The sequence below is a fragment of the Oxyura jamaicensis genome, chromosome 12 (assembly GCF_011077185.1).
Source record: "Oxyura jamaicensis isolate SHBP4307 breed ruddy duck chromosome 12, BPBGC_Ojam_1.0, whole genome shotgun sequence".
Taxonomy (NCBI): domain Eukaryota; kingdom Metazoa; phylum Chordata; class Aves; order Anseriformes; family Anatidae; genus Oxyura; species Oxyura jamaicensis.
The window spans coordinates 21,252,939-21,277,967 of NC_048904.1; the positions used below are offsets into that span (position 1 = coordinate 21,252,939).

The window sequence follows — 25,029 nt, forward strand, 5'->3', positions numbered from 1 at the left end:
ATATGTTTTAATTCTGTACAATTCTACCATGTACTTTATGAGAACAGGAAATACAGCGGGGAAGGAATGCATATGAAGCTGTTCTTCTCAGTAGTAATGCTTTCAAATTGCAAGCCAGGAACTCACTGCTGGCTTTCTTTCTTCCAATATTATCATTTCCAATCTAATAAAAAGGAATTTGCTGTTAATAAAGATGATGGAGGAAATGGGCTGTAGCCATTTGTTCTTTCACCCCTAAATATTCTTTTGGTTGTTTTTTTAAAGTGGTTTACAAAGAGTCAACTGGGTGCAGACGTTTGGCATTGAACTAGCAACTGGAATTTCAAAGCCTATTGAAAGCTCAGTGCACAAAAAGCGTAACCAACATTCTGCAGATCTGTCAGAGCCGTCTGCGGTGGTATTGGCTACTTAGGCCAACACGATGCAGGCTGATACGACTGATCGAAGCCATTTTCTACCTGAGCACTCTTTTGGAAAAGCTGTGTGGCTTTACCTTAGCCTCTCCAAGTTTACAGTTCAGGGCACAAAGAAAAAGGCTGCACGGAAGCTGCAGGAAACTCAGAGTAGCTAACCTCTCCACAGAGCACAGCTACAAATTAGTATGTCAGTCTGTGAGCCCATTATCTCACCACACTGCTTCTGTCTCTGCTACAGATGAGGGACATCACTGTAAATTATGTCAAAGGAGATAAACGGGAGATTCCTTAACTTTTCCCCTTCGTATGGAAAGGATTATGCATTGCATCAAGGTCTGCATGAAATGATAAGGATAAAACTCATACTATATTGGTATTTTCATTTATTTTTATTCTTGAGAGCTCTGCTAGAGGTGACAGCACAGGAAACAGACACATACCAAAGACCAGTTCAGCTCAGCTCAGGAAGGGCAGGGATTTGTGAGGGCCAGTGCAGACTGAACTGCTGCATTTTCCCAAGGATACAGACAACAACACGTCCAGCTCTGGCCAGCGGATTCTTTGAAGTTCAGTATTCTAAGCACATCACAGCTCCACAAATACGAGGCTGAGGAATGCTCTAAATCACATATTCAAAGATAAATGCACGCTGCCACAGCACCCACTACCATATAACAAATGAGGCTGAAAAAGCCTATAGGGAACAAGATAAAAGCACACGGGGGTATTTCTTCGGTGTTGTTGGTAGTGAAGATAACAAACATGCGCGGGAGGCTGCTCCTAACCCATAAAGCACATCTGCAGAACTAACTGCAGCTGTGCACTCCCACTTCTCACTGTATTGAAGGACATAAATACAAAACGAAGCAAGTTTAAAAAAAAAAAAAGAGAGAGAAGAACATACTCTTTAAACAGTCTAAAAGATGCTGAAATATTTTACTCCTTCAATCTGAAGACAAAAAAAAAAACACTTGTCCCAATCCACACAGACACCTTCACAGTTCCCAGTCCCTGACTCCTGATACAGGAGGGCAGGCAATGATCACCCTCAGTTCAAAGACACCAGCTGTCACATGCCCACCATCAGCAACTTCGGTGGGTTTGCATCAGAACCCAAGACCTCATTTACACCTGCTACCTAAATCATGCATCTAAAACACAACACACATATGCACTATCCCGTTAAAATCAAATTATACATTTATTAGAGGTTGCACTTAAGTATCACGTTAGAATCAATGGCAGTCAATCTTTTTAACGTCTGTTTGATTTTTATGTTTGTTTGTTTGTTTTTTTCCCTTAAGGACTGAGGAAGAAATACAACAGGAGGAAAGAACATTTCTTCAGGAAACCCACTTATCGGTATGGATCAAGAGGCATGTGGTGGAGAGGGATTACACGATTACATCAAACATTACTAACCGGTGCCTGCTGGCAATTCTTTAACAGTTGGTTCTTCTTTGATTTCAGCACTCTGTGTTTTCCTCTTACCACTTTTCTTCCACCGATTATTTACTTGATCCACTAAAAATTGAAATTCGCTTCTGTGCTTGTTTCCTGAAAGACAATAGTGCATCACTATACAAAAAGCAGGCTGGTCATGGACCCAGAACTTCTGAAGTATACATCTTATGAAGTGAAAAGGCTGTGATCAGAAATAAACACAAAATACTGAATTAAAAACATTTTTGTTACAGCAAAAAAGTTTCATATTCTACTAACAATACAAATCTGTGCTTACGCTTTTGGTTACCCAGTAATCAAGAACGCTTGCACAGATTAAAACTTATTTTTTCGCACAGCAGAACTGTGTTTGTTTCTTAATATCTGTTTTTGTTTCCTTTTTCCCTAAAATTAAGCATTTCAATTACCATTGTAATAACCTCTAATACCAATGAAGAATCCAAGCTCCTCTTGGACGCTAGGACTGCATTCACACACGAGCTCTCTCCTGACCACAATAAGGGTCTATGCTGCTCAGTGGAATCATCTGCAATTAAGAGCATATTTTTCACTTCTGCATCACTCACCAAATCCAAACGGGCAGAAGCCCATCAGCTCTGGATGCTCGGAGGCCTGTGTAACTGATGCTTGCCATTTCAAAACATTTTGCCAAGGGACGCCAAGCATCTATTCCAAAATGGCAAGCGCTCCGTGTCCCTGGGCGCATCTGGATGGGGGACGTGGCCACGGGGACCGGCTGCTCCCTACCCCCCAGCTCTTCCAGTAGGAAGGGGCCGACGGTGAGCCGGGGTGCCCCGAGCTGCCTCGCTGCCATTCCCCACCAGCTGAACTCTTCTGGCAGCGTTCAGCATCGCCTCCAAGCCCACAGGCTGCACCGCCCAGGGAACTGCTCGGCGCTGCGATGCCAGGTTACTGCCAGGAGCAGTGAAGGGCAAAGGATTTCCAGTGTTTGCGGTGCACTAAATATACAAAGGCCAACTACACACAACATTTCTGTGCCGTCTTCTTCCCCATAGTACCCACAGAGCTGGCAGACTGGCCTTGCTGCTTGACAGAGGTGTCCTCAGTTAACCACAACAGTGAGCCAGTTTGACCGTTCTTCCTGAAGATCTACCAATTTAACCTAATCACATTTCTCTTTTAGGGCCCTGGAAGTTACGGGTATGCCAGGGCTCCAACACAGCACTTCTCAAAAGCAACAGGCTCAAACAAACCTGTGGTTGGAGCCGCACGCTGCAGTGTTACAGAGGCTACTTACAGGGATTCCTTCGACCTGTGAACAAAAAGGAACAAGCTGCCCAACATGCAGGGAAGCCCATGTAGGAATTTTGAAATTTCTTATTCTGCGCTGATTTTTTTTCCAGCTGTAATTTATGAAACTCAAAATCCCAGCTCTTTGCTTTTTGAGACCGCTCGGTATGTGGCCGACCCCGCTGACCAATAAGCCCAAGCGAAGTCCCATGTTCCCAGAAGTGCACTTTTCCGTATCACCTAACAAAAGTACAAGATGCTACCCCCCTGCTGCTAGCCTGGCGGTCACACCTCGTATTTTATCACGTTATAGTAGAGCTTATCCTCCCTACTACAGAAAACGAGCGAAACCTCACAGCTACTCTGCTACTTGCTTAAACGTAGCTTTGGATTTTTCCCCTGCTTCTGCAGTAAAGCAATTTCTAAAGACTTTGTATCATGCTTATTATGTTGTGTTTTTTTGTTGTTGTTGTTTTGTTTTGATTGAGATCCTCTAATCACAGCTAATTGCTCTTTGGCATATTCTTTGCCCTTTCAGTCATTCAGCATGTTTTAAGTAATCCTCTGCTATTTAGTCAGAGCAGTGTTGTTTCCTATCTAGATTACTCAGAGGCTGGGAAAATACGTGGTCTCCTCAGACTGACGATGTGATTACCTCATACTCACCGGGCACGAAGACAACACATCATTTTTCTTACAGAATACACCAACTTCTCCTCTAACAGCTTATCTGACTGTAGCTACCCACGACTAGCGTAGCATGAAAGTCTATCAGCCCATACACGGTCGTATATCGATATATTACAGTGAAGACAGCAAATATTAACTTATTTGGAAGGACTTTCAACAAAAAGTCACTCTCAGAAACAGATTTGTCCTTTTGAGAAAAATAGATTAATTCAGCTAAAGCCTTTTAGCCTGTAGAGAAAGCATTGCAAATGTTTCCTTTGCAAAGGGAAAGGGCCTGATGGACATCGTGAACGTCCTTGGGGCAGAGCCACTGCTTCCAAGGCACGAGATGGCGAGCTGCGCACAAGCCCTCCTGCACGCTCCCTGCTGCCTCTCCAAAGCCCGGCCAGGCCACCAGCCACGGAGACATCAAAGCTGCTTTGACTCCAAAATCCCAGCCTCAAGCGGGAATACTTTTCAGTTCTTCTTTGAATTGGAATTGAGGATTCTGGGGGCAAGGAGGAACCACCCCACTCCCCCCAGCACCCCAGCAGCGGGTTCACAGTGCACGTGCAGCCCGCAAGGAGACGGCTGTTCTGCCGTCCGCTCTGTGATGGGCAACGTAAAGCAGCTCGAGGACAGAGCATGCCTTGCCCTTCTGGCAGGGTCTGGCCCCTCTGAGGGCCCTCCAGCCTCCTGCAGCCCAGCGCATCTTCCCAGCAGCAATGGGATGGGGACGGGGACAAGGCAGGGCAGCTCCCCAAGGAGCGGACATCGCCCACTCAGCGCCGCGCTGGATAACCGCTGCGCCTAACCTGCAGTGTCCCCTGCTGCACCCACAGGAGGGGAAAAAGCACCACGGCAGAATGATACCAAGTTCTGCCCCACACAAGAGAAAAAAAAATGAAATGATTTTCCCATGTACTGTTTCAAACTTACTCCCTTTCTGCATAGCTGAAGACACCACATAAGGTCAACAACCCCTTTTAATAAAAAGTTCTTGTCCTGGATGCTTGTAGCTGAAGCACTGGACATTTATTACGTAATTCCTTTGGTGCTTCAGTTTTTCCAGTATTACTATTTTTTGTTGCTTTGTTCTATGCTGTAACTACAAAGATTTTCAAGTTAAAAAGAAACATCCTGGCAATACAAAGCACTGTTCAGATACAACATAAATTGCAGCTGTGCTTAAACTACACACCACGCACATTTTGTAAAACTCCGGGTATTTCAGTAACAAAACCAACACAGACGGAATTAAAAATATTTAAAACACAAGACATAGATCAGTAAGAGTCTGAATCACACTGCAAATTAAGACTTATACACAAAAAGAGCAGCAGAGTATTTTTTCTGAATAAATGTATCTCTATTTTGTGTGTTTGCATATATATATATATACATTAAAAAAATACTCTTTAAATAAAGGCCTGACCATGAAAAAGGCAGAATGAAGTAGACAGTGGGTTGAAGGGAAAACATCCCATTGCCTACTAGTGAACTCCCAAGGAGCAGCAGAAGCTGCTGCACAGGACAATGCAGTTAATTGCACCTTGCAGGCACGTACTCTGGCGGTTGCTCAAGCAGTTTCCATCTAGCATATGAAACAACCACAGGCTCATCAAGCCAAAATATTAATTGGTCTTTCAAAAACACTTCATATACTGGAAAAGAAGAAGAAAAAAAGAAAAAAAAAAACACACACAACACAGGGTAATTTGCAATTTGCCAATAGCCTGGAAAATTGTAATGAAGTTAAGAAAAAAATGGGTTTTATCCCAGCTGCTTTACCTTGTTTTTCAGCAAGGCTGGTTCACAGCTCCACTCTGTTGTGTGTTTTGTATGGAAATACACACAAAGGATGTAGCTTTTTGTTGTTGTTGTTTTATTCACAGAACTCATGTCAGAGTTAAATTAATTCAGCAATCCAGCTGTGAATTAGGGACTTAGGATATACATGTTGCAAATTTAAAGGGAAAAAAACACCCTTTATTGCCTAATAAAGCTTTTTGAAGTCCAGGAAAAACAAAAAGAAAACAACAAAAAAAGCACTTGATGAAGGGTCTTTTAACCTCTAACTGTCCTGTAATTTTAATGCACAACTTCTTTTTCAAGCTGATGTTTTCCCTATTGCTTTTACATGAAATGATTTGCTGACATGAATTTAAATTTACCTCTTTGTTCACCGTGTTTTACCACTTTTAAAGCGCATCTTCCTATGAATTTGTAATTTTAGATTTTCAATTCAGCTTCCTGAGGCTAATTCATTCACTTAATCATGATAAATTTCCAAACGATGTTCAATACGACCCATGGTCACTCATGGTCACTCATGGTCATTGCATGGCATTTGCTCTGCTCTGGGGGTTGACCAAGTCACTGAACTTCAGGTTCGTCCTTTTGAGAGCTATTAATAGTTCGCAGGGAAAAATACCTAGGAGAGGAATTAATCAATTTGTAGGGTTTATTTGTTTCTTTGTTGGTGGGAAGGGGGAGTTGTTTGGTTTTTGTTATTGGCTGGGTTGGGGTTTTTGTTTGGGGTTTGTTTTTTTTGCATTACAGTGCTAGAGACTTCTGCACAGCAAGAGAGTAATTATTAACCAGTTACTTGGAATTAGTGGAGAATGTTTCATATTCAAAACCACAAACAGTTTGTACAGTTAGAAAGAAAACACTCTCAGGAAGAGCAGCAAAAAGCAAGGGAAAAGTTTGCTAAAGATTTAGGTCCTTATTTAGCCTCTGCAGAAACCCAACTAAAATCAACAAGACTAAATCTAGCTGCATTATGGAATAATTTATGTGCCTGAAGCAACACAAGGAAACACAGGAAATGTGACCATATTGCAGATTTAAATACACCCTTAAGTATAATCAGAACACGTTGTCCTTTCATAGCTTTGCTCCTCCATGGCCAAAAGATGAGAAGCTTAACGTTCACTGAATATCATTTGAGTGTTCCATGGCTAACTACCACGTTTTAGAGTACAAGCACAGTGCAGGTGAAGCGAAATGAGTGGGTAACAGCAGGAAAGAAACTGCAAAGAATACGATGACATTAGGGAGCTAAGAATGAATTAATGCTATTTAAAAGCTGATGTACTAATGCACTAATCACCTGTAAAAATCAGTTTACGTGAGCAATTTCAGCAATGAATTACCAAAACAGGATGCAAGTCTTGCAATCTAAATCTCACAAGAATCTTTGCTTCTGAAATACCATAGATAAAGATGGTTAGTTGGTTAGATGGTTCCTCAGGGAGACAAGGCACAAAGCCCAGCACAAACAAGGGTGAAATCTCTCATGCAAAGCACAATCAGCTTTCCCTGCAGTCACAGCTGCTGTTCTGTATTTCAAAACCCGTGTTTTAAGAATCACACAGACTCTTACACCGAGAAGGAAACTGAAACAGAACTCCTCAGCAGCCTGGGCAGCAACAGGACACTGCCGCCCACATGGCCAGCAATGCTTGGGTCTCAGGGAGTCCTTCCAGAGAAGTTCTGCTCCTTACGGCTGCCCACGGGTTCCCAGAGAAACCACACAACTATGCACTGTGCATCCAGGGAGGCCGACGGGAGAACTCCGCTGTTCCTTATATCCAGCAAACATGTAGGAGGACCAGAAGGTAAGCAGAAAGTGCATAAATGGAGGTGTGTCAAGGAGGCTTCCACCTCAATTTTACCCCGTCCTGGCAGTGAGTTTTCTCTCTTAACAGAGACTGTGTTTCAAAGAGGAAATTTCAGCCCAAATAAGAGAATTTCCAGCTTTTTCCTTCATCTATTAAACTGGGGGGTGTGGAGAATAAACAGGTGTGTGCCCATGTGTGTGTTTTAGCACAGAGAGAAAAAAAAAAAAGATGACTTAATGAGGAAAATGAAGTGAAACTTGCATATTACTTACGATATCCAGTGTGGATCTTGTCTATTTCTTCCTCTGTCTGATCCTTTGTAAAGGTCAAGCTCTACAGAGATCACATGAATGTTTATTTACAAATAGAAAAAGCTGATAAAGCTGCAAACTTTAAAACTACAGACTTAAGTGGACGAAGGCTCAGCCATTCATTCCCCCACCCACTAGCTCTTACTATCTCATCTGCAGAAAGTAATATATATTTAAAGTACGTATACATGCTGTCCTGCTTGGCTTTCACAAAGACAAGACTAAGCCAAACTACCCCGTGTAACATCCAGCGTGTGTGGGCCATAAAGTACTTCCTAATACTGTGCAATAAATGTGCACCAAAAGTCACAAAAGTATCATATGTCATGGGAAAAGAACAGGCACTATTGCTAATACGGAAACAAGGAATTTGTTAGATAAATCCTAGAGAATTCTAGGAAGCAAAATATTCCCTGCACTACCATGGAGGGTCAAAATCTTCCAATATGAGCAAGGGGAACTTTTCTCAAGAATCTTTATTGTAATCAGAAAAAAAAAGGTCTTACTTAAGTGGTTTGGACATTGAGACATCAGCAGCATACTAAGAACTGCCCATGACAAAAGACCAATATGAGAAAGTCGTGACTGGAAGATGGTATATGCAAAGTCCAACACCCGTCTGGGAATCTGGGAACTGCCATGATAACGTGACAGGCAAACATGCTCAGTGCCCACGCTACAATTTCCCCTATCCATCCCCCCACTTGGGAACAAGGATAATTAGCTTACACTTTCACCACTTTTATTAAATTCAAGCTGAACCCGAATCTTCTCATTCTTTTCCAGTTCTTTAGCAATCTCTGCAACTGTTTGAAAACACAAGAAACAGGTTGTTAAAACAGGAGTTGTTAGAGCGTTCCCAGCACTAAATGAAACTACTGTTAACTTAAATCACGGAGACAAACCCGCCTTAGCTTTCCAGCAGTGAAACTCGGGCTCAGATCCCAAGCACATACAAGCCAACGGGTTTCACACCAGCACTCGGGGGACATTTGCCAATGCCGAGAGCCGGGCAGCGCTTCTGGCAGCTGCCTCCCGCAGCTCCTCAGCCCTCATGCTCACGTTTCCTCTCTACCAAATTCACAGAAAAGTGTAGTCTTTTCAAATCATATTTGAATCTTTCTCTACCACGCTGTACACTATCTGTGGCACACAGGCATGTCTTTTATAAAAAGCTTCCATTTTATAATGTGTCCTTACACAGAAAATAATGAAACATACTGCTTATCTTATTTTTATCTCCAAGGAGTACCTTCCAAGGCAACAAAAATCTGTCTGCAGGCTTATACCCAAAACCCATAGTCTAAGCATGAATTACAACCAACCCTAACCATTAGGTCAGACACCTCAAAAGCATATAAACATACACACTGTCTGCATGGTTTATTTTGACATTTACTTTTACTAACATATTTCTACACTTAGTCATTTTCACAGAGCTACTAGGTAGCTACGCAGATTACTAAAACAAACGCTTCCACTAGAGAGTAAAGTTGCTAGAGAACAAGAAGCTTATGCTGTGAAGGAGTAAAACCTGTTCAAAACTGGTTTAAGCAAAATCCAGGAATTTGGCACCTGTGCTTCCTCAGAAGCTCAGGTATTTGTATTTTACAGTGACCTTAGGTTCACTGCTACCATCAAAAATGCATGTCTGCATCCTAAATGCTAGTTTAATAATTCACCCTTCATAAATAGGTATTGAGGCAGAACCGAGTGAGAGCTTTGCTTTATTTAGAGGATCCTAGCTAAAGCACAGTGTAACACACCGTGAAACTTCATTAAGCTAGCTTGGATGAGCTCCACAGACAGGCTCCCTGCTGTTTCATCGTGAGCATCAAGTGAAGAATCACCCCAAGAAGGGCAGCACCCAGCACATCAAGAGGCTGACAGAGCGGTGCATACGGCAGAGCTGAGCTCCATCACCCTTTGCAGAGGCAGGAGGCTCCAGCCGAGGCAGCGCCCACCTCCTGTGGCTGCCGGCTGCACAGCGGCAGCAGCACAAGCCGGGTTGTGCCACCCTTCCTTCGCCCCAAGCCCAGCACCACAGCAGCACCGAGCAGGAGCAGTCCGTCCTGTTCCTCACTGCCGTAGGAGCTGCTCGGCTCCTGCCAGCCTGCCTGCAGGGGCTGCCTCCCTTCAGCACCTACTGCAGCCACTTGTCTTCTGCCTCTGGGGGCACTCGGGAAGGGGCTCCAAGAGGATTTAGCTGCATTGCCAGATCAGCATAAATCGCTGACGTTGAAATCCTGATACCAGCGCTGTTCTTGCAGGCATAAACTTGCTAAGACTCTATCCCTGCTAAGTCTTGCTGAAATTAAGTATAAATCTAAAACTTGCTGAAATCAAATGCAATCTTAATTGTACGTGCTGGTTCTCATCACAAAGATTTCCCAAAGTCCTAGAAAACAATTTTTAAAAGCACCAATATTTATTTTCAAATGTGCTTAGGCACCAACCAAGTGGTGATGCTTGGCACCCAAGTCACTTACAGACTTGATCTTTCTTTAGTTCTTATTCAAACTGTTAAACGGTTTAGAGGAGCAAAATGAAAAAGAAAGTAGTGTTGGTTGCAAGGTTGCTTTTCTCATACACTTACTCCTACATGTCAAGCCCAGAGCTGGCAAGTAAATTCATGATTTTAAAAATCAAGATCTTATAATCATTACAAAAATTCAACCAGCCTATTCCTACCCTGTGAACTAAAAGAAAGAGAAATGCATACAAAGAGTTTGTGATGATAAAAACATTCCTAGAATTTCTAACTTACCAGATTTGGGATTTAGAGAATCACACTGGGCATTATACATGTGCACAAATTCCTGGTGTCTCTTAATGAGCCGTTGCCGAGTCCCCTGGGTGGACAGTCCGTGTTCCTTTAGTTTCTTCTTCAACTCACGATCAGAGAGCAAGTTGTAAACAACTTTAGGCATAGGTTTCCTTTTCTGAGTAGAACTGCAAAAGGAAGAGGAAACAAACATTTTTTAATCAATACTTGGAGTAAGAATCCAATTACTGACTTGCATTTTTACAGGGCATTTCACCCACTTTGGGTAAGGGATATCTGAAGGAGTGATTTCAGCCATGACTGACGTACGGCACATCACACAACGTATGACTAACGCAACAGCAGTAGCTCTAGAAGACAGAACACTTTTCCATCTACCACAAAGAACATTTCAAACATATAAAAAGCAAGAGGTCTCGTCTGATTTCCTTTAGCAAACTGTGCAAACACCACTTCCCAAGTAACATACTGCAGCTCCATTTTTAATATTGACAGCAAGGGCTTCAAATCACATCAACAAACTCAGCATTGCTCATCTTCACTAGGATGAAGCTGATGTTCAGTCTGGTTTCCAAAGGAAGCGTGCTGAATTCAAACTGCTGAAACAAAGACTTTCCAGACAAATACTGGCCATGTCCTGCCCAAATAAGTTGGGGAAGTTTTAAAAGCATTAAAACTGCAACCCCAAACTTGAATTATGAGATTTTTTCAGCTTTCTATGAAAATGACCTCAATAAAGATACAGTCATGTAAGTGAAAGCAAATCTGTAGTTCCCATCTAACAGAAGGGTAGGTCAGTAATGTAGAAAATGACATTAAGTATAAACAGTGCTCTCAGATGAACAATAGAGTGATTTTACATTGGCATATGTTACAGGTAATCAAGAAACAAGCACAATCCACTATGTTATTACAACCCATCAACTAATGTTTCTTACTTCAGCAGTGCAGAACAATAGCTACATGCACACAAAACGTTCTGAGATGTTTCTTACCTTCTAAGGCGGTCCTTCTTCTCCTCTCTGGTCAAGCAGCTATCTAGATGTTTGTTTATATATTCCTCTGGAATAGCAACCCCACAAACCGGACACTCCACTGAAAGCGAGGGAGAATGGTTTTACTAGCATGTATGTTACAACACAAATCAAGTATTTTCATAAGAAAAACTGTTGATTGAATAAAATGCAAACACAGAATTCCAGGTTTCTGCTGTTACAGTATTTAAAAAAAAAAAAAAAAAAAAGGCACATTTGTCCAGAGCCTTCATTTTTAGCATTCATTTTCACTCCCAAGCACTTATCCCCCTTTCAGTGTAATGTCAGAATGCATCTCATCTTCCTTCCTGCAATCAAAGGGAATGAAAACTGTAGTAAAAATCTAGAACAACACACATTATACAAGGAACCCCAAGGACTAACATAGAATCATAGAATCATTGACGTTGGAAAAAATCACTTGATCATCAAGTCCAATCATTAACTTAGCACTGCCAATACAAACACATGCTTATTTCTGTGATAATCCCTATTGCATTCCTGTATTTAAGAGGTTGCTGTATTTTGATAGCACAGTACAGCCCAAAATGTATTCAAATGAACATCGTGTTTCCATATTTCAAATCCGTGGGTCTCAGAACTCACATCACTACATGAGTTAGTTAACCTCACAGGAATTCTGTGATCCGATCATGCTTAATAGTCCACCTCCCCCTTCGTTTTTAAAGTGCCTGTACCTCAATTTTGTGACTTTCACTCACTCACAACTGCCCTGTAACTGACCCCACCCATGTCCGAATTCTTCTTGCATCATACTTGCAAGAAGTGCTTGTGAAGGCCACCTGTAATGACAGTCAAAACACAGACTTAAAATATTTGTCTTTTTGCAATTGCATTCTGTACATTCTGTAAAAAAGCAAAGGGTAACTTTATACGAACAGCACAAGACAGATTCTCTAACCGTTATCCTCTGTGTTAGTATGAAGAAAATCAATCGGAATTTTTAAAAAGAAGCAAAACAAAACCTAGCAAAAACACTGAAATGTGTGAATTCAGAGCTGTCTGGTAACGCTGTGTTACACTTCCTGACTTACAACAATTAACTGGGACAGTTAACAAAGTAAAAAAATAGACTAACTATTGTATTTGAATTTTACACTTCAATTCTTAACACAATTCATACTTACTAGAAGAGCTTCAGCACTGCCTCATTTTGAACCACTCGTTTATATTCTATGACCAACTACTTTGCCTTTGTTGAAGTAATTTCAGCGTAATGCATACCTGAGCATTTAATAAGGTCATAGAACGGTCAGCAAGTGAAAATTTCAGTTGCTCGAGAATAAACGAGAGCTAAAATTTCATATTAGTGTAGAATTACTAATGTGAGCAAGTCTGATTAACAGAACCAGAAAACATACCTTCTGGCTAGGCTGATACCATTTTCATGTGGCTACTTGTCTGGCGGTATTACACTCTACCCAGCTAATGAATAAATACAAACTCCCAAGTTTCAGTCAAATAAATTGTTAAACAGAAGAATATATAAACATGAACTACTGAGTATCAAAATTTTACTCCAACCAACTCCGGGTTGGTCCCTTCCAACTCAAGATATAACTTTTAGTTAAATTAGATGCCTGCTGTGATGTCAAAATTAAGAAGACACTGTCATTTCACTGCAGTTGATCAGTATAAATGGACATTTCCATGCTTCAATAAATTAATCTACAATTACAGGAGAATAAAGCAGATTACTTTCTTCTGAAGAATGTATGAATAGGAACATTAACAAAACTGAGACCATGATAATTTGATTGGGGGTGTGCCCCTCAAGTAACAAACTAAGTGTAAAACACCTTGCTTGTGGTTACTGAGGACACACGAGAACAACAAGCATCAATGTTGTCTGTCTGCTCATCAAATTGAAGGAAAAGAGAAAATGACTTCACTTTTTACTCAATAAATCTGTTGTGCAACTTTTCTGTTTGTTTTTAAAAGAGTTGTTACACAATACAAAGGAATCTATAAGAGTCAAACTCAATTTCATTACTTGACATCAGCCAAAACGTCCTCATCAGGAATATGCTTGTAGCAGTGATCAGAACGAATCAGTCCAGCCCAGCAGGCAGCATCTGAGCTCACCAGTGCTTTACGTGCAGATCAGGGCAATGCAGGAAGGAGATGCATGCCACAGACTGATGGGACTTGAATGCACGCAGCCAACTGCAGCTACGGACTTGGGGAAGTGGACAGAACAAAAACAAAATTAAACATCTCACCTTTCTTGACTACTTTTACCACTGACGTAGAAGGTTTTTCATGATTTTTGGTGCATTCAGGAGTCTCTTGTGATCCCACTTCGTTGTCTTTGCCACCAGCCTCTGCAGAGCTGCTACAGAGGTTATGATGTTTCTCAGTTTTGCAAACCTTCCGATCTGTTTCTGCCAGACCATCTGTCTTTGTCAGGGTGCAAACATTTTCCTTGCTCAAGAAACTGTCAATCACTGGCACCTCTTCTTTTAAAACTGGCCAAGATGAAGGAGTCCTAACGTGGCTTTTGCCAGTTGAACGCCTGTTACAGGCCAATGGAGATGAAATCAGTGGAGTATCCAAGACCAACTGGACCAGCTGTTGCCTAGAAGTATCCAAAAGACAACATGCAGTTAGCTACATCTAACAGCATTGCTAGCTTTTTCTTTGAAAAGAAAACAGAAGGAAAACAGCTGGAGTTTTTCCTCCATTCCTTCCCCACTGTCCAGTTGTTAGCATGCAGCACTTGGGAATCATCTCGCCCACGCAAACCAGGAGCATCATCGTTCAGCACTGCCATGCTCAGCAGAATATAAAAAATATTTTCCCTACTTTCAAACAAAATAAATTACATTTCGCAAACGTAACAAAATGAGTGTAAACATCACACGAATACAATAAAGAACAAAGTTTTCCCCCTTTCTTGAAGATCACAGATAACCGTGGCTCCTGAAACCACAGGGCCTACCAGAAGTATTTCCATACTCTGTGGGAGCAGCACAGCTACCCAGCCCAGCAGAACCCCACTGAGATAACCACATGCTTGTCAGCTCTTGAGACGGAGCGTCAGGTAACCGCAGCTAGTCCATGATACACATTCCAGTGCTGAACAGCCAAAGGGCACGAAGTCTCCACTCTTTTCTCATTTAAAGTACAGGGAAAACACCACCATCCTCAGACAGCCTGCTTCCATCTCTAGCATCACGAGGACTGCTCTTGTATGCGTGGCTTTCCTCCACCTCCCTCCCTGCCTTCCTCAGGGCTAGCAAACATAAAGAAGCCAGTTAAACAGAAGACTCTTTTCAAATAAACACACTCGTGTTTTATCAGTAGGAACATGGTAGGAGCAGAAGGCTTGTTCTTCTGCCTGTCTCGTCAGTGCTTCTAGCACTGAGCTAATGCAAAGAACTACAGAGTCTGTTGTCCTACTCAAAGAATTGAAAAAGATCTCAAAGACATGTTTTACTCCTGATTCCCCCAGTTTTTTTTTCAGAATTGTGTTTATTTTGCCACGTATTTTACACGGATCAATCTAAGCCAAATGAAGCCAGAGCCCGCATTCCTGGCACGCAGGCTGCATAGCACTGCAGCTGTCTAGACTGCCCACATACCGCAGGGTTCACTTTCACTCCTGCATCATCACAGGTGAAGGGCAGGCTTTCCCAACCCACGGCAACAGCAGACAAACCACATACACCGTGCTTACCCACCGACACTATGACAGGTCCTCCGCATCCTGAGGGTCACAAAGTTCGTGTCATCCACCCAAAAAGAGCCAGCAAAAGTACAGGTGCAATCATTAACCTTATCTCCTTTAATTTTCTGCTCAATCCTTGCTCAGCAACCTGCACACAAGGCACTTGCCAAGCCCTCCAAGCACACAAAGCCGTGCACAAGCACAGCTGCCCAGGACATTACTGGCTTCCTTCCTGCCTTGCTGCCATTCTCACGACCACCACCTGCCAAGCCCCAGCCCACTGCACCATCACAAGTCCTACAATAAAAAAAAAGAGGCAATTGTACATGCTCTCTAATGAAATGCCATGACTTTACCGCTTTGATTTTGACAATTCACTCCACCTGAGGTGTCAAAGCCTCTGGAAAGAGAACAGCTGTGGGTGTTGAGCTTCCTTTCTGTGCCCCCTGAAGCCCCCAGACCACATGACCTTCCCGTATACATCTATATGACCTTCCTGTTCCACCATACATATAGCATGAAATACCTGATGGGCTATCAGCTATTTCAGGACGTCCCCATGCTTACCAAGTGCAATGAGCTGAAGAGACAGGAGCTCAAACTGCACGTTGCAGCCCAGTGAGAACACACTGTTCCAATAATGTTTGCTGAGCAGAAGGGATTGCCCCTAAGACACACACGTCTACATTCTCAGCCTGCAAAGTTTTAAACTCAAAAAGAATAAATAAGAGTTGACCTAGTTCAGCTTACTACTCATTTTCAGTTAAAAAAGGAAAAAAAAGAGACTGTGAGTGTTGCACCTAGAGAATGTACACTACCATAAAATTATTTCTCACTGCACTTTCATGATGACACAAAACCCATACTAAGTCTGAAGTACAGCTGTGCTTTCAGATTTTACAGCTGAAGATGTTTGAGCCTCAGGTAACTGCTTAGAAAACTGTTAAGTCTTTTAAGGTAAAGGTTTATCATGTCTGAAAATACCTAATTAATAATCTTCTGTATATATTAATGTTTTGAGAAGACACAAAGTCACTGGGTGTCCCTACAATTATACCAGTTTAAGATATAGTTTTTTGATAAATGAGCAGAATGATCAGCTCAGCACACTTAACGTTTTGCAGTGGTTATATTCAAGCTGGACTCAGAAGCCTGACTTGGAGTTGAAGTTTCCTGGATTTCTGCATGTAATGACCACGTTTGTCAGCAGCAATTCACAGCCATCCCAAGACGCTGACTTTCTGCAGTACAAACAAGCCCAATTAAGCGTGGCAGCAAAACTATGCTGTTCTGTCTGCTCATGCCTAGATATGGACTGGAAGCTTTTAGGGAGGTTAATTCCCCAGCTGACACAAATACAGAGTGGTCTAGCTACTGTTGTCATAGGATCAACTTCACGGGGAACTCGGGAGCCAGCTGAGTGAGAACAGAACAGCGAGCCTTCGCGCAGCCACGTCCCATTCCTGCGTCGTGCTTGCTGTTTACCAGGGGCATACGTACTTCTTCAAAAGTGCCAGAAGTTCAGACGGAGCATCGCTGTCCAGGGCCATCAGCAGTAGTGACCGGCATGTGAAGCACCCCACTCACTGCAGGTAAAAGCACGGTATTCTTCGACTCAGAGGTAACAAACTGCAGCCCAGCAGACTGCGTGCTGAGCTTGACCAGCTACTTTAATGGTAGGCTGCCTGGGTGAAAACCTGGGGCAGGCTGAAGAAATCAGAGCCGAGCAATTCCAACACAGGCTGAAACATCACCTGAGGGCAGAGCTGGAGGAAGCGCGAGGGCTGCCTGCCACCAGGAGCGGGCAGCGGCCGCAGGGCCCTCACTACTAGCAAGGCTTGGCGTTTGGGTGATCCGCCCTGTGCGAGGACGGGCTGCTGAACTCAGGGAGAGCGGCTCTGAAGCTGCGGGATGGGCTACCCCAGTAGAAGACCATCTTGCTGCATGTGCAGGTAGTGAACGCTTGCATGGAGGCAGCCAGAACTGAGAAATCTTCTAAACAGATGTCAGTGTCTGTAACAGCCCTCTCAGTGCAACATGGCCTGGTACAAAACAGAGAGGAAACAGAAAAACAACACACAACCCCAAACCTATCCTAGCAATAAGTCAATAATAAAGGTTGCTTTAATTACACCACTGCTGTATAAATAATCTTAAGGAAATATTCCTTGATGTGAAAGTTAAAGACCTGAAGAAATCTTCTGAAGGGATCCGATTGTGGTTCGGCATCCATGAAAAGAAGACTAGGAAAAGAATATGGTAACTCATTTGCCAAAACACACTAGGGCTCTCTATGCCTTTTTTGGTGGGAAAATACAGACCATGCTAGCATCAAATCCAAAATGGTAGGGAAAAGTCTCAGGCGGGCTGGCTGTGAAGCGGTCCCTCGGCACGGGATGACACCTAGTGGCTCTGCACACCCAGCACCCAGGTGGCTGCCTGGCCTTACCCCGCCAGCCACTGCTCCCCTTCCTCAACAGAACGGCTCAAATTTCTTGTTATTCACACGAATTCTGACAGGGGCTGTTCACGTAACTTTGGCAAGCACAGTTACGTTTGGAGATTCGTCATCACAGAGAAAAAGGAGACTTGGGAGAACGCATGAGATTAACAGAGAAGTCCCCCGTCCGCCGATCATGCAGCTCACCTAGACACTGACTGGGTTGGCAAACCGGGACAACACAACACCGTTTTTAGAAAGCTTTGCATTTTGCGTGCAGTTTTTACTGATCACTCCTACCTAGATTATCCATTATATGCTCTTACGAATTTAACACAGACTATCAGCTCAGGAAGGTTTTAGCAGATACAATTTTACTTTACTGGCAAAAAAACAATAAACGTGTCACAACTGACAAGCCTCAGTTTAAGAGCACGAGTACCCTTTGAAGACTGAAATATAAACCAACAAGATGTTCGTGTGTCCTTATATTCACTGCTGTAACCACGACACAAACCCCTCTCTGTCATCCATCCTCCTTAACGGTGTGGGTTAGAGCAGGGAATTACTGTTATTTAGGCATAACTGGAAATGAATACTCATTTTAGCATGCATATTAAAGCACGTCTGGCAGAGAGCAACAATATAAAAGTCTTGCTAAATTTTATTCCGCAAGTCTGCAAGACCCACAAAGAATTTTTCAGTGTCCTCTTCCATCAAGATCCCACTTCCCATTTTAGGGCCAGTTTACTCCTCCCTTGCCAAAGAAGCTATAAAGCAGAGACAGCAGATCGGCATCCAGTGCTTCCAGACAAATAAATTCAGGGGAAGAGATCGGGTTGCAAATCTGCCTAGGAAAAACTCACACAGAAATTGTCCTTTAGCAGCATTAGGGCTGTACTCCCCTTGAAATTCCTTCTGCATTACTCCTGGACATCCATCAGCGTTTCAGAAACGACAGCACCTGCACTCTAAGAGCATTCAGAGTAGATGTGTTTATTCCTCTGACTCACTAGCTGCAAGTAACCCTGATAAAAAAGCTAAGTTATAACTTTGAAAGTAAAACCATATTTTTCTTCCCCATGTAGGAAAAAAGCTCAGATTGTCCTTTCAGCAATGACTAGCTTTCTACTCATGCCAGTATAATGCTAATTTCTGAATTTTCTAGTTATGCGATATAGAAACTGACAATTTCTATCAGAATAGTCTCTTTATTAAAGGACAATGGAATTAATTTCAGAACAACCCCCAGTCTTTACACTTAGTATTTTGGAAGCAACTGGTCTCATCGCAACTCATAAAAGCACTGTTCCTGCAGGAAGGATTGCTCCCGTAGCACCATCCTGACCAAAGACACAGATTCTGCCCACAAACCGCAGCACAAGCAGAGAGAAAACCAAGCAAAGGTTGCTCTGACCCCGCCGGAATGCCCTGCGGGTTATAGTGATCCGAGCAACGCACCCCCTTCACACATCCATTGCTCAGTATCTTCAAGTGTTCCTGAGCACAGCACGGGCAGTTCTGGCCTGTTAAAGCCCGTTCGGAACAGCTCCTCTGCCCTCGCACAGAACACACCATTAGTGGGCCACCAGGAGGGCCACGGACACCTTCCCTGTCACTTGGAAGTATCAGAGCTTGCATGGGCTTGCACTGGAAGGACTCCTAAGACAACACTCACTGAGCACAGCTGAGCACCAGTTACCGTGAGGGCTCTCATTCTGCAAGCACCCGTGCACAAGCTAAATGTTGAGCAGGAGTATAAACGGGATCAGCATTCAGGTCTATTTAGAATGATTACCATTCCCACACACGCGCTGACCTTGGAGCATAGCCTTTACTTTGCTAAGTACTAGCAACATTACCATTTTCTTTCCCTACAGGCTTGACTTAAGCAATGCATTTGCGTTTTCTGAAATGCTGAAAAGATTTAAAGCCTGATTTTCATAAACGCTAAATTACCTGAGGCTCAAAGTCAAGGCAGGATGGACTTGAATCAGACCCTGGAGTCTGGATTTGTTTTGGGGAGGGCTGAAGAGAAACAAAGAGGAAGATGGGGAAGAAGAGAGTGGGAGACTCATCTTGTACCAACATCTGTAGGGCAGAAACCAGCAATGCCCCTGCAATTTAACGATACTCATCACATAACACCGTCCAGTCAAGTATTCTAACTCAGGACCACCCGCACAGTGAATACGATATCAGCCTGAGAAGAAAAAACACAGGGCATCCAGCATCTGAAGCGATGTCAGATTTATTCACTGTCTATATTCCTCTTCTTCTGCCTTACTAAAGCAGTTACCTTAGTAAGCCATTTGCCATTAGGCATTTCGCAGCGAGACCCAGAAGAACCCAGCCCCAGCTCTCTCACCTCACACTCCAATAAGGAACAGGACGTTACAGGTTTAGCTTTATTGATCCAATACTATGTTGAGAAATTGATTGAACTCCAAGTCACAAAAGGAAGGGGTATTAAACTACTCTGGTAAGATTTATACTGATCCATTAAAGCAGTCAAAAAAATGTAACGTTTAAGATTCATTACCATAATGGATCCAAGTCAGCACTACTCGTTCCCTGCAAAATTAGATGTTACCAAAAAAACAGTAATCCATTTATCAGTAGGAAACATTACAGAGTTCAAGCTAAAATACTGGAACTGCAGAACTTCAATTCTTCAAATAGAATCTATTAAATCTCACAGTGGTCATACCGAAGATTAGTTCTTCATCACATAGCAACTCTCTTAAGAGACAAAGCCACAGCATGAATTATGCTTCATATCACTTATGAAGCCAAGAATCCCACTGATTTCAAGCTCCAGGTTCATTTCAGAGAAAAAGATGACAGTGCATTTGTCTCCCATATCCATAGGAATACCTGCAAAACACTTAGCAAACCACAGAGCTGCTCCTAACCAAAAGAAAAGAGATCATACAAGAAATGTCCTATCTACCGCGGTAAGCATTTACCAAGTCATGCTGATCTTGTTGTCAATGTCTTTTAAAGGGACGAGGAGACCAAAAGTAAATTAAATGAACAGGAAAGTAGGTGAAAGCACAATACTCCATTACTTCCCTAATCCAGGAAGAATCCCATGTGTTGTCCCTCAACACATACATTTTTCTTATCCAATGACTTCACCAAGAGAATTCCCTCGCAAGCTGACCACTGTCACTGGACAAAATCATTCTGTTCAGAATTTCCTATGCACATTTAGGAAGGATCTTACAAGAAAATCTTTATCACTATTATTTTCACCACAGAAGGTAACTCCCAGCGTCTGCTTATCTTCCTACAAGCCAGAAGAGACTGTACCTAACAAAGCAACTAACCTGAAAGAAAAGTGAAACGAGCTGACACACACTCCACAAACCACCTGAGAGGACCCTAACCTTCAGCTGAAAAACTGTAGGAATTTTCCAGACGTGCAATTCCAGTGCATAGCGGGTTATCAGGATGAACGGATTTCAGTAGTTAGTACGTCACAAAGATTACCACACAGATCTCATCATTTTGGATGACACTTAAAATATGTAAATAAAGTTGCCAAATACAGTCACCTGCCTTAAATCTGAATTGCACAGATGATTCACCATGATGTTTTTTAGGCTTTTTCTGCTATCTGGCAAACTTGCACACAGCAGTTTCCCACAGTTTTGATACTTATTTTCACTTTAGGGCCTGTATCTATGCATAATAATTGCAACAGAAGGGCTACTATGAAAAAAAAATATCTAATAACAAATCTTAATATCTTTAAGCCACTTCATTTGATTTTTCACTATGCAATTTAATTATACGTGTTTTCAAAACACATTATACGGTCAGATCTTTTGTGTCTCCTACAGGTAACACAGTCTTGTAGCATTCAAGTCTTGGAAAATAAACCATCTTCATCAAATCCTTTATTATTAGAATATAGATGTTTGAATCTTTTCTTCTCTTTGCTAACACAATTTCAGTTTCTAGCACAAATGCAGACACTGAATATTGCAAAAAATATGAATTAATACAAACTATTTCAGTCACATCTGCCCTTCAAACTGCCAAACCAGAGAAAGCATCCATAAAATTACAGAATACCTTGCAGAATTAAAGCTCTTTACTAGTTCATCCAACGTCCGGTTATTTTTCAGGTCAGATTCCGAGACTGCCTGTTAGGGAAAAAAAAAAAAAAAAAAAAAAAAAGAAGAAAGAAAGAAAAGGGAAAAAAAAAAGAAACAATCAAATACAGTGAAAACAGCAATACCCACAAAGCATTCAAGTGACCAATAATTTGTTTTGTGGATCAATGCTTCAACCACCAACCACCGAAATTGCGATGTGAATGACGATGCATAAAGCACAAGCATTTTTTTCCTGAAAAACTTCTAAAATAACTGCCAGAGCACTGTAAGTCTGGAAAACGATCACCAATATACAAAAATAAAGCATGAAGCTAAAAGAACAAAATCTAGCGTGCCCAGTCTCCATCAATGCTCTATTGTAGTCCAGTTCTATCATTTTGGAAAACAGAACAAGGATCCCATGAATGTGAAAAGAACCTTAAGCAACAAGGAATGAAAGCAGATGAAGGAAAACACTGATCTTGGAAGTGAAAATGAAAATATCAGTTACAAGATGGCTTTATGCATTTGGTTCGTTCTTTTAAAATGATTTCTGATATTTCTCTCTCTGGTTTTATCTCTTCTTTTGTCGTAGAAAAAATTTTATGAGTCTTGCTCACATCGATCCCTGTGATTTTTAAGATGGCGTTGGTAAAACGTACTCTCAGAAAAATACATCAGTCTGCACTTGTTTTAAGAACTGACAAAGTTACAGATAGCTCTGTATTCCAGTCTCGAAAAGTCTAGTCTTTTTCATGCTTTAGAAACGCAGAAGAAAATTACTTCTATTTTGCCAATACTCTTGAAGTACCATTCATTGTTTTCAGGCAGCCTATCATTTTTAGGAATTCAATAAAACCCAGTTGGCTTAAGATGAAAAGCTAGATTAAGGCCTGGAATAAATTGTATTCCGTGCTCCTTAATCAGAAAAGGCCTTCAAGTCAGGTGGTGATAATAACCCACCTGCAGAGCAGGCCAAACCTGTCACTAGTGCTTCTCACATTTAACCTAATTTTCATAGAAAACGCCTCCTCTCCTGGCTGTGAAGCACCGCTCTCTCCTCCCCAGAAGGCCACACCGCCCAGTCAGTGCATTCCGTCACCGGCTGGTCTGGGGGCTCTTCTCAGGGTGCCTTGGAACTGGAAGTGAGGACACTCAAGCATGGAAAATGGAAGTGCTTAAATTCCAGTGCTCACTTCTAAAATGCTGGCTTATTTTAACAAATCAGGAGACAATACTAAACGTTTCATGACAGATTTTATACTCGGTTCTGAGCCAAAACTGAGTTTTGATGCTACCTGTATTTCTGCCTATAGTGACAGAAAAGTATCTCTGAAATAGAAGAGTTTCAGGGATAAGAGCAGTACAATTTGCCCAAATAGCTGCTCACTGAAAGGAAAGGTGGTAATATATGACCACAATTAATTATTTACCATAGTCCAAGGGGAAAAGATCCCAAGATTGGTCAAAAAACAAAAAAGGAAAAAAGCACTTACCACACAGCATGTTGGGCACTGAGTTTTGTAGGACAAAAACTTGCGTATACACAGGGAACAATCTAGAAAAAGGAAATACATCATTTTTAAACAGACCTTCTTTCAAGTGCCATTCAACACGTGCTTGTTAGTATACTTCATTTTTATGCAGCGTGTGCAGAATATTCCACAGCACACCAATACGGAAAATAGACCACTTTCCATAGAATAAAACATGGCTAGGTCTGCTAGATGGCGATCTTTATGCAAGCATCTTTCAGCATGTAATCTCAGTCCCACGGTCAAGAGCAGAAGTGCATTTTTGTTTCATTAAAGCAGGAAAAGACAACCTTATCCCTTAGCGGTGGCACCGGGCTGATGAGGCCCATTTCCCAGTCCCCCGCAGCACGCTGCACTGCTCCCCCAAACGACGCGTGAGGGATCACTTCCACCGTGCTTTTGAACTACAGGCCTTTGAACCAAGCCGTGCCACGGGCAGGTTGTACCACCAGTTGCTGTAGAGCGTCTCCAGTGCTCCCCACCATAAATAGCCCATTTTCAACACCTATAGCTTTGTCAAGCTAAACTAAATTCCGCTGCCTGACCACCTTGTGTTCCTTGACATAAGGAAGAAGCAGCGCTGCTGTTTCCAAACAAATCAAGTGTAAGTATTTATTTTAATGAGAGAAAAGGCAGCGTACTTTTCCCTAAGCTGACTTGCAGCACACCACTTTGCTAGCAGCTATCAGCCTGAGGCAGGCAGAGCAGCACGGGAAATTTTATCACGTAACACTTAATGCTCTCTGCCGTACAGCTCCGTGTTCTGCTCTGCCCTCACGATCTTATTAAAGATATTTATATGAAGGACTTTAGGAAAAGGTGGCGTTTAAGTGTGTCGATGCAGACTAGAAGTGTTTGCATTGTCAGAAGAAGGCTGCAGCAATAACCAATGCTGGTGGCCTCTTCACAGCTTTTGTCCCAAATTGCCCCTCTGCGGTACCGCACTGGGAAACATCCTCACTGGCCAAACCGCAAGTAGGAGAGCTACGTGTGTTGTAAAGGACGCACAGGATCAGCAACGTGAGCGCTGCGTGCCCGTAAATAATAAACAGCCGTATGATGACCGGTCTGTTTAATGCTAAAGGAGAGAAAATTTGATGAGGATGTTTTTCAGCAGCTTTTTGTCATCTGGATAAGGCGCAAGAGGATTTTGCCAGCCCATAAGGCCCACGGGATCATTCTCCAGTCCTGTATCTCCTGGGAAAGATGAAGGCCAAACCACCGAACATTTCCCTATGCCCATCTGGCCCCACCTGTTGGACCGAAGCTGCCACCTGAGCACCAAGCCAGGCTTCAGTGGAGTCAGAAGGCCAGGAGGACACGCACCCATCACAGCCACCCCTGCTCTGCACGTAATGGGCAGCAAGGCGCACATAAAGCGAGACACGTTCATTGTGAGTTCCACAGAGCAGCGGACAGAGGGAAGGATGACCTCTCTGCCATCCGGTGACTTGCCACAAATGACCCATTCGCTTGTCTCCTGCTCCTAAGCCATGCCAATAGATGATTTTTATTAAAAGTCGGGTAAATTCAAACTGCCACCGCCGAGCCAGCGCAGATGTACGCAGTGACCCTCCACAGGACAAGGCACAGCACGGGGCAGGAGGCAGCAGCACGGTGACAAGGAGGGGACGAGCCACCGCCACAGCCCACAGCTGCCCGAAGGGCTGGCAGAGCTCAGGCCGTACTTACAGCCATGCT

General features: G+C 42.7%; 1 protein-coding gene across 3 annotated transcripts in view; it reads right to left on the minus strand.

Annotated features, from left to right (window-relative positions):
• The window catches only part of RAD18 (RAD18 E3 ubiquitin protein ligase), a 62,732-nt gene that overhangs the window by 20,040 nt on the left and 17,663 nt on the right, over positions 1 to 25,029 (minus strand). For all 3 annotated transcript variants that reach the window (XM_035337470.1, XM_035337469.1, XM_035337468.1), the window contains 8 exons: positions 23,290 to 23,351; positions 21,771 to 21,841; positions 13,800 to 14,155; positions 11,518 to 11,617; positions 10,505 to 10,689; positions 8,467 to 8,543; positions 7,699 to 7,759; positions 1,839 to 1,973 (listed from right to left, as the gene is read on the minus strand). In XM_035337470.1, coding sequence (XP_035193361.1) covers positions 1,839 to 1,973; positions 7,699 to 7,759; positions 8,467 to 8,543; positions 10,505 to 10,689; positions 11,518 to 11,617; positions 13,800 to 14,155; positions 21,771 to 21,841; positions 23,290 to 23,351 — 1,047 coding nt within the window. The remainder of the gene's footprint in view (positions 1 to 1,838; positions 1,974 to 7,698; positions 7,760 to 8,466; positions 8,544 to 10,504; positions 10,690 to 11,517; positions 11,618 to 13,799; positions 14,156 to 21,770; positions 21,842 to 23,289; positions 23,352 to 25,029) is intronic.